The sequence below is a fragment of the Eumetopias jubatus genome, unplaced genomic scaffold, assembly GCF_037043125.1.
Source record: "Eumetopias jubatus isolate StellerSeaLion01/CBP00866 unplaced genomic scaffold, mEumJub1_p1.0 scaffold_2, whole genome shotgun sequence".
NCBI lineage: Eukaryota > Metazoa > Chordata > Mammalia > Carnivora > Otariidae > Eumetopias > Eumetopias jubatus.
Window position 1 is genome coordinate 46,773,944 of NW_028274808.1, and position 14,444 is coordinate 46,788,387.

Sequence of the window (14,444 nt, forward strand, 5' to 3'; positions counted from 1 at the left end):
GGACAGTATCTGGCCCATAAAAGTTACTTGTAAATTATCTGTTGAATGAATGAATGAATGATATAAACTTCCTGGAACACTTACCAGCAGATGTGGCCTACAATGAGCCCCTGAACCTGGCATCCAGCCCCAGGACAAAGACTGGCCCAACATATGGGCTCAGAGGCCTTGAGCCCTCTTGTGAACCTTGCCTTCTTCCTTCTGTTGGGCCTCCCATACACCAGCGCTGACTCTGCCTGATCCCAGGCCAGGCTAAAGCTCTCCCTGGAGCAGATATGAGGTCCAGAGAAATTTCTAGTGCATGTTTTCGAACCACCACCCACCCCTGGAAGAGAGCGAGAGAATATTATACCAGTAATTTTCACTTGGGTTCTCCCATGTAAGTTTTCCCACAAGGGTCTGGGGGATGAGGGCCCCAGGACATCACAAAGGGAAGTACCAAATGGCCTTACTTCGGCAGGCCTCCAAATGGAAGTGAGTGCTGGCTCTCAATATTCTACACAAGTTCTTCCACCAAAACTGTCTAGGATAATGAGTGAATGTTTAGAAGAAAAGACATGAAACGAACGTCTAGCCTTTGGCCAATGTGTTGCTTGTAACATGCAAAGGGAGAAAGCCGAGCCTCTCTTCCTGCCGCCCTTTTGTTAGTTATGCAGAAAGACGTACTACCTTCTCCGCCTCCCTCTCCACACCCAAGACTGGGAGTGAGCTGCAGATCTAAACCGGTTCTTCCCTTTACTACGGCTTCTCATGCTTAATGCGCGCCTGAATCGCCTGAGTTCTGGTTAAAATGCAGGTTCTAGCTCAATGGGCTTGGGGTGGGGCCAAGGCTCTACATTTCTAAGAAGCACCTAAGTGCTGCAAACGCAGCTGGTCCACGTCCATCACGAAATCAGAAGGTGGTTGCATCAAGCCCGCCTGGGGCTGAGCTGCTTTCTCCGGGTCTGGTCCCCTTCCTCCAGCTCCCATCCCCACCGCAGCACTGCCGAAGCCTCAGAGTTCGGTTTCTTTACATTAAAATCCGATTCCTGGGCGGCTTAAGCTTCAGGCCAGGCCTCCGAGGGAAGAGAACAGCCTAGTGTGGTGACTGCGGTTGCCCCCCTCGCCTGTTCCAGCCTGGGCTCCCGGAGCCGCCCCCGCCCTGGCTGAGACGCCTCTGGGCTTGCTGAGAAGGTCCGGTGACAGAAGTTTCCCGAGAGGCTGCGTTTCTGGAGAGACGCCGAGTCGCGCCCGCCCGGGGACCGCAGTGGGCGCAGTGCCGCTGCTGACCTTTCCGGGCTGTCCTCCGGGCGCGGCGACCTGTAGAAAAATCGAGCAAAAGATGGATTCCGAGGGCCTCTCCCCCACCCCTTCCGTTTTCCGCCCCATCCCCAAATGACTGGGCTTCCTGCCGAAAATTTGTCACCCAATCTGCTCTAAAGCATTTAAGTCCTGGAACTTCACCGTGTGCGGGGTGGGGTGGGGGCGGGGGTCCCAGTCGCTAGAGAATTTGCCGCGGCCGCATTCTGCACTTGGGGGGGGGGTCGCTCTCCCTGGGGGACTGCGGGCTGCACCGGGTCCCTGCGCCACGCCGGCTTCCCTTCCGGGAAGCTTCCCTGGGCTCTGCCCATTCACAGAAGCCGCTGGTTAAGCGCCCCTCCCCCTCCGCCCACCCCCGGCCCAACCGGGTGCTCTGGGTCTCTCCTGGTAAGATGGAAAGGAAAAAAGAAAAGACCTGTGACCAGCGGCGGCCGGAGAGTCGGGTGGCGCCGAGGCGACCCGAAGGCGGCTTACAGTGGGGGGAGGGGGGGGAGTGACATTTGGCCTTTTTGGAGAACATTTTGATTTTTCAAAGACTTTCATCTCGGCTCATTAGATTCTAACAGGTTACGGGGGTGTATTCAAATTATTTTTAAAAGTATGAGACGGCTACATGTTTTCAGTGTAATTTTGAAACACCATCAATGCGCTCGGTTCTGTCTAGAAACACACCAGCTCTTGGCTGTGGGGCCCGGATCCTGCCTCGCGTTCTTCTCTCCGCCACACCGCGGGGCAAGGGGAGGGGAGCCGAGGGTGTCGGGAGAGCGTCTCGCTGGCCCCGGGCAGACGAGAAGGAAAGATCCTGAATCTACAGTTAGACCTTCAGCTCCTCAGGAAGGACGCCCTGCCGTTGGGCGAAAGGAAGTACTGTTCCACTCATTTTGCTTAAATGATCCCTGAGTTGGAGCAAAGTGTTGTTTCACAAGCCGGCAGGGAAGAGGTGCAGGGCTGCGAAGGCTCCTGGCTTCTGCGACTTGAACCGAGACGCCTGCCGCACCCCCTCTCAGAATAACAAACTGAGGGGTGAGTGCCCAAATAACACTCTCCCCCGCCCCGAAATACTCCGAGTGGATTGCTTTGCGTGACTTGGTGGGGGTGGGGGGGGGCGCTTTGTTGAATGGCTGTTTGTCATCCCAGGAAAAGTGCCGCTGTGCCTTGGAAGCTGCAATCCGCCTCCACTCCTCATTTCTGGAGACTTCGGCCGAGTTCTGGGTTGCTAAAGCTCTCTCCGGAGGCACCCTGGCCGTTTTCTAATTTCCACTCTTCGGTGGGACCGGAAGGCATTGGGGGCAGGCGCGATGTTACAGGGGGGAACAGAGAACAAACTGTTTCTGGCTCCTTCATCTTTCCCAAGTGCTCCGACTAAGTTACCAGAGTCACTAAGGCCCTTTGGAGATTTGGTTCACACTCTGAGGCCAAGGCTGCACACACATTCTCGCACTAAGTGCAGCATTACCAGGACTCTGCGTCCTCAGAACCGGCCAGTCCCCGGGGCGCCAACGGACAAACACGTTGCACCTGGGTGTGGGGAAGGTGGTCTGTTTTATTCTCGCCTCAAAATCGCCCTCTGATTTCACATGTCTGACACCAATTCTTCTGTCTTAAACTGTGTGAATGATTTGTGGCTTACAGTTGAGATTCTCTTTCACACATAGGCTCCCGTGGGTGTGCTAGATGGGGGAGGAGAAGGAGAAAGCCAGAGGTTCTCTCTAATGTATGCCTGTGTGTTTTAACCTCTGCAGTAAAAAGGTGGGGTTTTCCAGCGACTAAATAATTAGAAATAAATTAACAGCTCAGAACGAGTAGATCATTCCTTCCTCTCAAACAAGAGATGATTAGTTAAAACTCAGAGTTTTCATATAGGGTTTCTGTCTTTAGTAAGAGGGGCGATACAGAGTAACAAAGGAATATTAGTTTTGCTGCATCCAAGCATCCTACTAGGGTTTTGCTTTCTTTTGTTTTGTTTGTTTGTTTTTTAGTGGTCATATCAGGAAATGGCCCATAGTCTATATGAAATTATACAGATGTGGGTGGTTATAGACTGAAAGAGTGGCGTTTAGCTAAGAGCAAAGGGATTAATGGCCATCGATGCACAAATGAAAATGTCTTTAATAGCTACAAGAAACCTGAGTCTCATCTACAGCCTCTGAAGTTTTTTCCTAAAGCCACTTCATATTTAAGACTAGCTGTAATCAACATAACTTTGTTTATTAGAAGTCTTTCATTTAAAATTATGTGTGTTCTATATCAGAATCTAAGGTATTAAAAAAAAAAATCTGAGGTCAACTGGTTTGACCACCTCACAAAACAAGAAACATTTTTATTTTCCCGTGACAACCTACCCATATGTCATGTATTAGTTGCCACCATATTTATCCCAATTAACTAAAATAATAGATATTTCATTTCAAATGAATTCATACAGGAAAGCTAAGGCCTGGAAGTATAGCAATCAAGCTTTATAGAAAAATAATATGGGGATACATATCAGGAGCTATTCAAATGTGCATAATACCCTTTTAACACATAATCCCCCTAGGGGGTTTACTAAAGAAATACTTCAATAGAAGGACAAACGTGAAGAAATCCATTGATAGAGATATTCATTGCCAAGCTGTCTATAATTTTCATGAACATATTTTCAAACTTAAATAGGGACACCTGATCAATTAAGTGTAAGTACTCTGATGAGAAAAAGAAGAAAATTTGAAGCTGGAATTGTTTCAGAATCTCTTGAATGGATGATTATTCACAAAAGAAATCATCACATGCACACTATCTTGTGGTGACCTCCAGTGATCTTCACCTCTTGATGTTTATGTCCTTTTGTAGTTCTTTCTCCCCCTGAATCAGAAAGGCTGGTCTCTGTGACCAAAAGAATATAGTGGAAATGATGGTGTGTGACTTTCAAGGCTAGGTCATAAAGACATTGCAACTGCTGCCTTGGTTTCCTGGAAGCCTTGCTTTGGGGGACGTCAGCTGCTATTTTGTAAGGATCCTCAAGTAGCTCCCATGGAAAGCCCCACATGTAGCAGAAATTGCCAGCCAAGTCAGTGAACCACATTGAAGTAGATTCTGCAGGCCTAGTTAAGTCTTCAGATAACAGTAACCTCAGCTGTCTGACTGCAGCCCCACTGGAGGCCCAGAGTGAGAACATCCCAACGGCACCACTCCCAAAGTCCTGATCTGCAGAGACTAAGAAATAATGGGAGATCGGGATCGTTTTAAGCCACTAAGGTTTGGAGTGATTTGTTACACAGAAATCAATAGCTAATGCTTACTGCATATTAATTTGATGAATATTGTGTACTTACCAAAAATAAGGTACCGTTTACTACTTTCCCTCTCCGTGAATTTCACTCTGTCATTAAAATATTACCTCAAGAATTTCCTAAATCATTCCACATCATGCTATGTGTACTACTGCTGCCTTCTGCTGAGTCATCACACCACCTTCTCTCATCTGGACTAAAACGGCTTTTTAGTTAGTCACTCTGCTTGGCTTCTTGCTTTCCTAAAATCCATTCTCTATGCAGAAGCCAGAGTGGTCCTCATAAAGCAGCAATCAGATCATGCCACCTTCCCCTGCTTAACCCTTCTTATTGCACAAGGAATAGAACTGAAATTCCTTGATCTATAAACCCCTGCATAATCTGGCCTTTGCCCCATCTTTTACTCTCCACCCTGTCTTTTACTCTGTCTCATTCTTAGTACTCAGCAATGAGCTGAAGGCATTTTTCTGGGTTCAAACCAGCCCAGCTTTTGCACTTGCTCTTCCCTCTACCTGCAACACTCTTTCCCCAGATCATTGCATATCTGGCTCGAATCCAATGTCACCTACTCATTAACTAATTTCCTCCTTTATTGTCTGTTTATGCACACACATACCCCACTGTAGTCCCTGAAAGCAAGGATATTGTCTGTCTTACTCCTTGTACTTAGAACATGGCCTGTCACATGATTAATAGGAGTGTAATGAATGGACAAGCTATGTCTAAATATGCATAAATAGAAGCAGAAAGAATATATAAATGAAAATAATGGTGTTTGAATGGAGGAAATGTGATTTTTTCCATTTTAAATTTGTTTTGAATACAGTGGTTACATTATATTTTTAAAACCCTCTATACAAGTAATTATCTACATTGAATTAGGATTAAAAGGCTACCAATAGTTACATTCTGGGACTGCTGAAATTTTCTTTTTCTCATGATGCTTTACCTTTTGACTTTCTAGCTCTCATATAAGACCTTCACGGGGAATTTTCTAGGAGACCTTAACTGAAAATGGCCCCCATGCATAGTTTGTGTAATTCACTGCACTCCATTCTGCTGGACATTTTCCAAAGATGAAAATACCCAGAATTATCCACTGGAACCCCCTTTCATACATGAACCATGGCTGGACCAATTCTGATATCTCACACTCCGTTTCCAAGAGAGAAAGAAGAAATTCTTCATCCTGGCCATATGTATGGTAAGGTCTTATAAACATTAAACCTTTACCATTCTAGAAATATTTATTAAGATGCCTACTAAATGCAAGGCACTTTGTTGGATGTTGTAGAAGTAAACCAAGACATTTATTTATTTAGTCAACCTTTTTCCACTTCCCAAAGTGATTCGGAAGAGCTCATCAAGAAAACATGCAATAGGGAAGAGGAAGGAGGATGAAGAAGAGGAAGAGCAGAAAGAGCCAGTGAAATATGAACAAAACTAGAAAGCTATGACCAAATAGAATAACACCATGAGAATCAACATCCCTGAAAATTGATGATTGTTGAAGATAAACTTCAAATTTATCTCTGTTTACAAACCCTGGTTCTGGCCTTCCAACAGCTAAGTTAAGCAGAGGAATTAAGATATGGACATAAATAATCAAAGGAATTAAAGAAAAGCTTGAGCATCCCAAGGAACTACAGTGAGACATTGTAAATGCAAATGTGCCCCTTGACCACTACAAGAATTGCATTGTGAGAATTCCAGTAATTGTATGCAGATTCCCAGGCCACCGTCACAACACACACCTGTGAAGATCTGCTCTGATTCCACAAAGATGTATCCCACCCTGACTGCCGAGGAGAAACAGTGGGATGTACTGGTTAAGAGCATGGACTTTAGAGCTGAGGCTGAATCCCAGCCCTTCCACAAACTCTCTGTGTGACCTTGGTCAACTTACTTAACTGTAGTTTCTCATCTGTATAATGGGGATGACAATCATGCTGGACTAAGAACTTTGATGTAAGAAAGGAATTGATGAGTTAATACATATAATGCACTTAGATTAGTGCCTGGGACACAGCAACTATTCTGACAGCATTAAAATCTCCATGTGGGGAAAAAGGAGTAATTCAGATTGATCGCTTACCAATTTAATGCTAGGAATGAATCTTTACACTAAGTTGAGCAATTCCCTTTACGTGATGGATTTTAGTGTGGACATCATAATTATATGTATATTTCCCATTTAGCCTAAACTTCCACAAGTTTTTCAGGAATTTTGAATCATGAATCTAGAAAGGATCTGACACATCAACCATTGAACCTATATGCAGCTAAAACAATTGAGGCTAGGGTGGGGTGGGGTGGGGATATGGCCAGGGCCCCAAAACAAGAACACTAGAATCCATAATAAATTCTTGGATTTCTGCTCTTTCCACAAGGTTTTGGAACTGTGAGTGGGACTGCTTAACAGAATACTCTTGGCTCTCTAGGCATTCTAATCTGTCAAGAAGTTATTAATTCAATATTTCTTTGTGCTCTACTATGGTGGAAACAATGCTAGATGCTTGGGATAAAATGGTGAGCAAGAAGGCTGATTACCATTCTTCTGAAGATCATACTCTAGCAGGGAATGCAGACATTCAACAATCATGGAAACAGATGCTGATTACAAGTGTGTAAAAGTCTGCAAAGTCTACATGGTCTTAAGAACACATTTGGCAGAGGAATTTAGCCCAGTTAGGGAAGGCTTCCCCAAGGGAATGACAACTGAACCTCAACTGGGCAAGAATGAGGGAAGGAAAGAAGAGTGCTCCAGATGGAGAAATCAGCCAAACCCCTGTAACAGGTGGAAGAACAAAGGACCAGTGTGACTGAAGCACCGGAAGTAAGGGATAAGGGGATACAGAGAGCATGAGATCTGAGAAGGAGGCTGGGGTCAGGTCAATGCAGTCCTTCAAGAACAGTTTAAAGATTTTGATTTTTATCTTAAAAGAAATGGGAAACTGGGGCGCCTGGGTAGCTCAGTTGGTTGAGCATCTGCCTTCCGCTCAGGTCATGATCCCAGGATCCTGGGATCAAGCCCCATGTCCATTAGGCTCCCTGCTTCTCCCTCTCCCTCTGCCTGCCGCTCCCTCTGCTTGTGCTCTCTCTTTCTCTGTGTGTCAAATAAATAAATAAATAAATAAATAATCTTTTAAAAAATGGGAAACTATTGGAGGGGGTTTTAATCAAGGGGATGTCATGATCAAAATGTCCTTTTTAAAGGATGGCTTACTCTAACGTGCTCGTCAAAGAAAGACACTAGTAGACAGACACGGGGAAGTTCCTAGGGTGGTGTCAGGGTAAATGGAGAAGTGTGGATGGATAGATTCAAGAAATATAGGCAATAAAATCAGTAAAACTTGGTTAGATTAGACCAGAGGGATCAGGGAGAGGAAATGGGAGGCATGACGTCACGCTTGCCCAGGCTCTGGTTTGCAGAACTGGATAACTGGGGAGTGGCGTCATGAACTGGGAGCAATGATACTGAAAGAGAACTGGAGTTTTGGGGGAAGCAGAAGAGACAGAGGTACCGAGCCAGGTACCAAACTTAAGGAAATGTTTTTAAAGACTTCAAATCCATTTAGTTTAGGTTTTTTTAGTATTTTATTATGGCACACAGGATAGAATATGATACAGTGTTGTTACTTCAAGTAATTCTGAAACCAACCGTTTCCATTTGGCTAAAGTTACTTTTTTTTACATGTAATTTTCATCTGTCTTAAGACATCATGTGTAGCATCTCATATTTAATGAACATAAATGTGAAAAGCTTGGTTTCTTAGGCAACTCCTTGTCTTTACAGAAGCCAATATACTGAGAATCTTCATAGTTCAAATCCATAGCATCATGATAGATAAATTATTTTACCTATTTGTGTGGTGACATATATTTAACTAGACATAGGTAGTATGAAGAATCGGATAAGTTTAAATGGAGACCACTTTGCTCTCAGGTTAAATTTGCTGACTTCTGAAAGTTGTCTAAAGAACAAATATGGAACGAAATTAGCTGACAAAGCAATTGTGTAAGAACAAAGGCAGAACAGCAGATAATCAGTAATTTCATCTACATTCCACATCAGGTGCAAGAGCTTTCATGACTTTACAGTGAACAGGGAGGATGAATGGGGTGTGTGTTTGATGCAATGTCCAACCAGTTAGAGCTATCACTGAAATCCAAATATTTCCCAATAAAGACATGCAGAGCAATGCAATGCAACATACAGGTATAATCTCCTCCCTTTACTGACTGATAACAATTTTATTATCTGTTATCTGTAGTTTTTAAAAAAGTTTAAAGTGGGTGGTATTAAATGATGTGTACTTGAGGCAACGGAATCAAGCTACTAACACACTGAATCATGAGCTCAGGATTGCAGGCAACATGTTTGCAATGGCAAATGATCTTTGATATTTTTACCCCTCCACCCAAAATTATACATGGAAAAAAAGGTTTCCTTCTAATTATATCAATTGCTTGGGTTCCCACTTCTGCCCACGATATTTGGACTATAGTAAAATAATGTGGTTATAGTAATGGATGGGTGGGATTCATATTCTAGCCACACTGCATTAATTATTTAAATCACCTGTTTACCACAAAAGATGTATTTATCATATTACACCATTGCCTCCAAGAAAGCCATTCCCAACATTATATAGTACCTTTTATGGGACAGAGTATATTGCTAATTATAAAAGAAGAATCCCAGAGACTCCCATTTACTCGTTTATTATCAGCAAAATTTTTGAGGGGAGAGATTTCATGAATAGTCATGACCTAACTGTATCCCTCAGAATTACCAATCAGGCGGAAAAAATATCCATTGTAATTGTTAAGACTGGGGACTTAAAAAAAATTTGGAGGTTGATAGTCCCCTTGGCTTATACTGGTACTTTAAGATATTTTAATTAAGTCAACAACCACAGCAAGAAATGTCATTCAGTGTAACTTTATTTACTATGTATTGCACATGATTCGAGGTCTTTAATTTCTAACCACCAAAGGTTCAAAGGACTATTTTTACCATGAAGTTTAAGATTAACATCAGTGAATTCATTTATTCATGTGTTTTTTTTTTTAATTGTAAACATCTGAATTATTCACATTGCCATTGATCCTGAACTCGTAAGCGTGGACCATGCACAAGCTGGCAGCAAGCCAGGCAGCCACTCTGCAAGCAAACAGATACTCTGCATAAGGAGAAAAGTCATAGCACAACATTGAATGTCCAACCTAAGTCATCTCTGAATTATACATATATTGAACTTCTTAATTCATATAGTATCTGGAACTCAACTGGTTGGTTGGTGATGGGGTTGACCTGATTTCGGGAGAACTCCTCCTAGAAGGATTAAGGACAGAGGGGCTCAATCTTTCTTTTTAGTTGCTTGCTCCTCCCCAGCACCTTCGTCTTTTTTCTCCTCCTCCTCCTCGGCTTCTTTGGTTTCTTCTCCTTCTTCACCTTCACCTCCTTCCTCTTCCTCCTTTGCCTCCTCAGATTCTTCCTTGGCAGCTTTAACATAAAAAGAAAATGTACAAACTCCAAATCCAGGGCAAGGCATTCAAAACATTTCTGCTAAGTTTTCTGTGGAACTCCAGTTGTCAGAAAGCTTCCCCCGAACTTCTCAGCTCCATCCCCCAACACACATACAACTGACGGTGCTGGCCACTGAACTCAATGCCTTCTTCTTAGAAAAACGCCAAAAAGCAAACAAGTATTTAAAAAAAAACTAACTATTTTTGTTCTTAAGGCCACCAAAATGCTGGGTCAAATAGATTTTTTAAATGTTTAATAAGAGTAAAAATACAGCAGGAGGAGGAGATTTTGAAATGTTATTTTAACAAAGCTACCAAGCTCAGCGGAGAGGACAGCCAATTTGAGAAACCAGGTACTTACGAAAGGTTTGTCGAATAACTAAAGGCATTAAATAAGATTCTAAAGTCCCATGTGAGTAAAACTTCCTTGGCATAAGCAAGGTTTCATTTCTCTTAGCCATCTCCTAGCAAATTCCCATCATGCCCTGATTGCCCTTGACCTTGTACGGACTTCCTTTTTACCATACCTTCTTCCTCTCCAGCTCCTTCCTCTTCAGCAGCCTCTTCTTTCTCCTTCTCCTCCTTCTCCTCCTCCTCGGCTTCTCCTTCAGAGGCGGGTTCATCCTTGGCTTCCTCGGCCTTTGCAGCCTCAATGGTCTCCTCCACCTCAATCTGCTCCTCCTGGACGTGGCTGGTGTAGTAAGACGGGAAGGAGCGAGCAGACATCAAGTAGGAGCTGGTCTGTAACCCGCCATAGGCAGATCGGCCGAAGACCTGAGAACTCTGGGAGTAGCCGCTGGTTATGCTTCCGACGCTGGTGAAACTGAGTCGGGTCTCCTCACCTTCCAAGAGTTTCCTGGGAAGGCAGCGGAGGATGAGGTTAACAAACAGGAACACTGGAAGTGTGCCTGCTCTGAGCCCACCACTCATCATGCTCCCCTAATGCCACCCCGAAAGGCAAAGGAGAGCAGGAACAGGGCTGGGAAACTTCATGACTGCGGACGTCGTGCCTGGCACCAGAAAACAAAACAAAACAAAAAAAACAGAAAAACAAACAAACTTAAAATAGCCCTGTCTATTCGATGTAAAATGTAGTGAGAAACTAAGACTATAACTCTTTATGACACAGGGTCAAATTCTTCTGTATCTGTCTAAATACCTTCTTAGAAAAAGCCAAAAAGCAAACCATTATTTCAAAGGACTGTTCTTGAAGGTGTCTGACTCAATAGACATGAAATCTGATTTTCTCCCGAAACCTGAATGGCGGCTACCACTCCACTCTGTTCTTACCTGTAAGCTGCAATCTCAATGTCCAAAGCCATCTTCACATTGAGGAGGTCTTGGTATTCTTTAAGGTATCGTGCCATTTCACTCTTCGTGGTTCTCAATTCATTTTCTAATTTGTTGATTGTGTCCTGTTGGAGGACAAAAAAAATCCAGTCATAAATCCCAACTGCTATCATTTTACTGTAGTACAGCTGCAAAGGCCTAACCTACTTAAAACCAAAGTGCACCCCTTAGATAAAATCTCCCCTAAAGCAACTGCCTTTTCTCTTTTTTAACCCTTCCTTCCTTGTATTTAAAAAAAAAAAATCCAACTCAGGAAGCATGAAATGAAAACAAAAAAATAGTTTAAAAAAAAACCTGATAGAAGAATTTTTTTTGTTTTCTTTTCATTGCTACAGTCTAAGAATCATCATAAAATGCCTGCAAAATTTTTTTAATTGATTACAAAAAACTTTGTTTCATATTCGTTAGTTAACTTTATCCAGGTCACCTGCAAGAAATTATTCCATTTTTTTACAGGAGTAGGAAGTAGCTAGACAAAAAAAAAAAAATAGTAATAATTGTATCTAAAATATTTTCTATGTACCTATATTATATTTTCTCCTTCCCAGAAAATGGAGATCCTTAAAAAGAAATGTCTTATTGCGAACATCATTACCTACTACAATTTTGACTGCATTCCTGTCTACCTAAGCTCAAGGAGTGTTTGATAAAACTAGTCTTGAGCATGCTTGGTCACAGGTATCCTTCAGAACTAATGAAAGCTCTCTGCTGTATTTATTAAGCAGATGGTCCTATCTGTACTGCAAAGCGACTTGTGGTTAACGAAGGACATTAGAGAGGCAGGCCCGAGGCAACGCCCAGCTCCCACCCCTTCACCCACCCCACCCCACCCCTGCAGGGCTGGGCAGCTTTAATGCGGAGCTAGATTCAGCAGCACCAAGCACCGTCTCCTCAGACTGCAGTGGAGCCCCCCCACCCCCTCCCTCCAAGTGCCCCACCCCTGCCACACAGTCTCCGAGGAGCCAAGTTCTACTCCCTAATAGCTGCATGCGGATGCCTCATCTCTGGTCTCCACTTTCTGGGCGCGTCCTCAACTCTCCACCCTCCCCCACCCCACCCTCACCCCCACCCCCACAACTTGCTCCAGCAGCTCCCTCCCCGCCCCCCCCCCCACTGTGTTTTGCACGGTGCCGTACCTGCATAGCACTAATATCGGCGTTCTGCTTATCCTCCAGCTCCTGCAGCTGCTTCTCCAGCGCTTCGTTCATGCCCCGGCATGCTTCGATCTCCAGTGTCTTGGCCTTGAGCAGGCGGCGGCTCTCGGACACCTCGTCCTTGGCGGCGCGCACCGCGTCGGTGTTCTTGGCGGCGCTCTCGGTCAGCACGGTGAAGCGGCTCTTGAACCACTCTTCGGCGTTCTGCATGTTCTTGGCAGCCAGCTTCTCGTACTGAGCACGGATGTCCTTGAGCGCGGCGGAGAGGTCGGGCTTGGAGGACACGTCCATCTCCACGGAGATCTGAGCGTACTGGATCTGCGCCTGCAGCTCGGCAATCTCCTCTTCGTGCACTTTCTTCAGAAAGGCGATTTCGTCCATCAGGCTGTCGATGCGTTTTTCGAGCTCTGCGCGGGCGAGAGCGGCCTCGTCGGCTCCTTTGCGCGCTTCCATCAGCCGGCCCTCGGCGTCCTCGCGGCTCAGCACCTCCTCTTCATAGCGCGCCTGCAGGTTGCGCAAAGTCTCCTCCAGCCCTTCGCGCTCGCCCTGGAGCGCCTGCTTCTCGTTGGTGGCGTCTTCCGCCGCCAGGCGCAGGTCGCGGATCTCCTGCTCGTACAGCGCCCGGAAGCGGGAGGGCTCGGAGTGCTTCTGGCGCAGCACCAGCAGCTCGGCTTCCAGCACCTTGTTCTGCTGCTCTAGCTCGTGCACGCGCTCGATGAAGCTGGCGAAGCGGTCGTTGAGGTCCTGCAGCTGCGCCTTCTCCTGGGTGCGGATCGACTTGAGGTCGTTGCTGATGGCGGCTACCTGGCTCAGGTCGAGGTTCTCGAGACTGGGCATCAAGGAGCCGGAGCTGGAGGAGTAGCTTCGGCGCACGGACAGCGAGGAGGAGACCGGCGCGGAGTAGCTGGAGTAAGCGGAGCGCGCCGTGCTGTAGCCGCTGCGCACGCTGGAGATGTGAACCCGGGGCGTCTCCACGTAGCGCCGCTTGTAGGAGGTCGAGTAGTACGGCTCGTAGCTGAAGGAACTCATGGTGGCGGTCGGAGCCCCTCTGCCTCGCGGCGGAGATGGGGGCCTACAGAGAGAGAAGAACGGGGGAGAGAGGGAGAGGGGAAGGTGGATGGCTGTGTGCGGCTCGGCGCGGTCCTGCCACCCCTATTTATACGCGGGGAGCATTCTGACGCAGCCTGCGATCGATCACGGCGCGCGGGGCCAGTGGGGGCAGCGCGCTGCTGCAGCCAAGGGGAGGATTCTGCGCAAAAGGGAAGGCGGGGGCGAGCTACAGGCAGCTCCGGTGCTGCGGCGCTCGTCCTTTCCACTTGTCTCCGGGGCCCTGGATTTTTCTCTGAGACCCCTTACCCCTCTCTCATTCCCTTCCCCAACCCCCCCATCCTAGCTACTCCCTGAACCCCGTACCACACGGACGCCGCGTCCCCAATAATAGGTTCTCACTCCCCACTGACACCTTAGATTTCTGTATCCCCGGTTCCACGGAGACACCCTCCCCCCTCACGTGCCCCTTCCCCACCGGGGGCCTCTGCCGTCATCCCCCTTGGGATTTAAGGTGACAAGGCAGTGCCTCTAGGGCTTTCGAAATCAAAGTGAAAAGTTTAAGCTTGAGTGAATAAGGCCTATATGGGAGCAAAGTTTTATATTTCTTTGTAGCTGTTTCTGGCACTTTCTTTAATTCCTCTCCCTTTCTCCTGGTGGTTTTTCTTTTTCTTTAATGCGCTGCTTCGGCACACACACACACACACACACACACGTGAAACTGCGGCACTGCAGGTGTTGGTTTTAGCATTTTTAACCCCTTAGAGCAGTTAATAGAAGCCTTTCAGTG

The 14,444-nt window shown here is 45.9% G+C and overlaps 1 protein-coding gene across 1 annotated transcript; it reads right to left on the reverse strand.

Moving 5' to 3' along the window:
* Positions 1-9,934: 9,934 nt before the first annotated feature.
* Positions 9,935-13,636, reverse strand: NEFL (neurofilament light chain). The gene is made up of 5 exons (XM_088021426.1): positions 12,590-13,636; positions 11,394-11,518; positions 10,631-10,959; positions 10,250-10,255; positions 9,935-10,080 (listed from the first exon to the last, which is right to left on the reverse strand). Exons 1-5 carry the CDS (start codon positions 13,634-13,636, stop codon positions 9,935-9,937), a joined length of 1,653 nt encoding a protein of 550 aa, XP_087877552.1.
* Positions 13,637-14,444: the final 808 nt, after the last annotated feature.

Excerpts from the sequence above, each read along its gene's own strand:
- NEFL (XM_088021426.1), bottom strand. The coding sequence starts at position 13,636 with ATGAGTTCCTTCAGCTACGAGCCGTACTACTCGACCTCCTACAAGCGG. Across the intron at positions 11,519-12,589 it reads CCGATATTAGTGCTATGCAG|GACACAATCAACAAATTAGA; the intron begins GTACGGCACCGT and ends GTCCTCCAACAG. Across the intron at positions 10,960-11,393 it reads ATTGAGATTGCAGCTTACAG|GAAACTCTTGGAAGGTGAGG; the intron begins GTAAGAACAGAG and ends CTGCCTTCCCAG.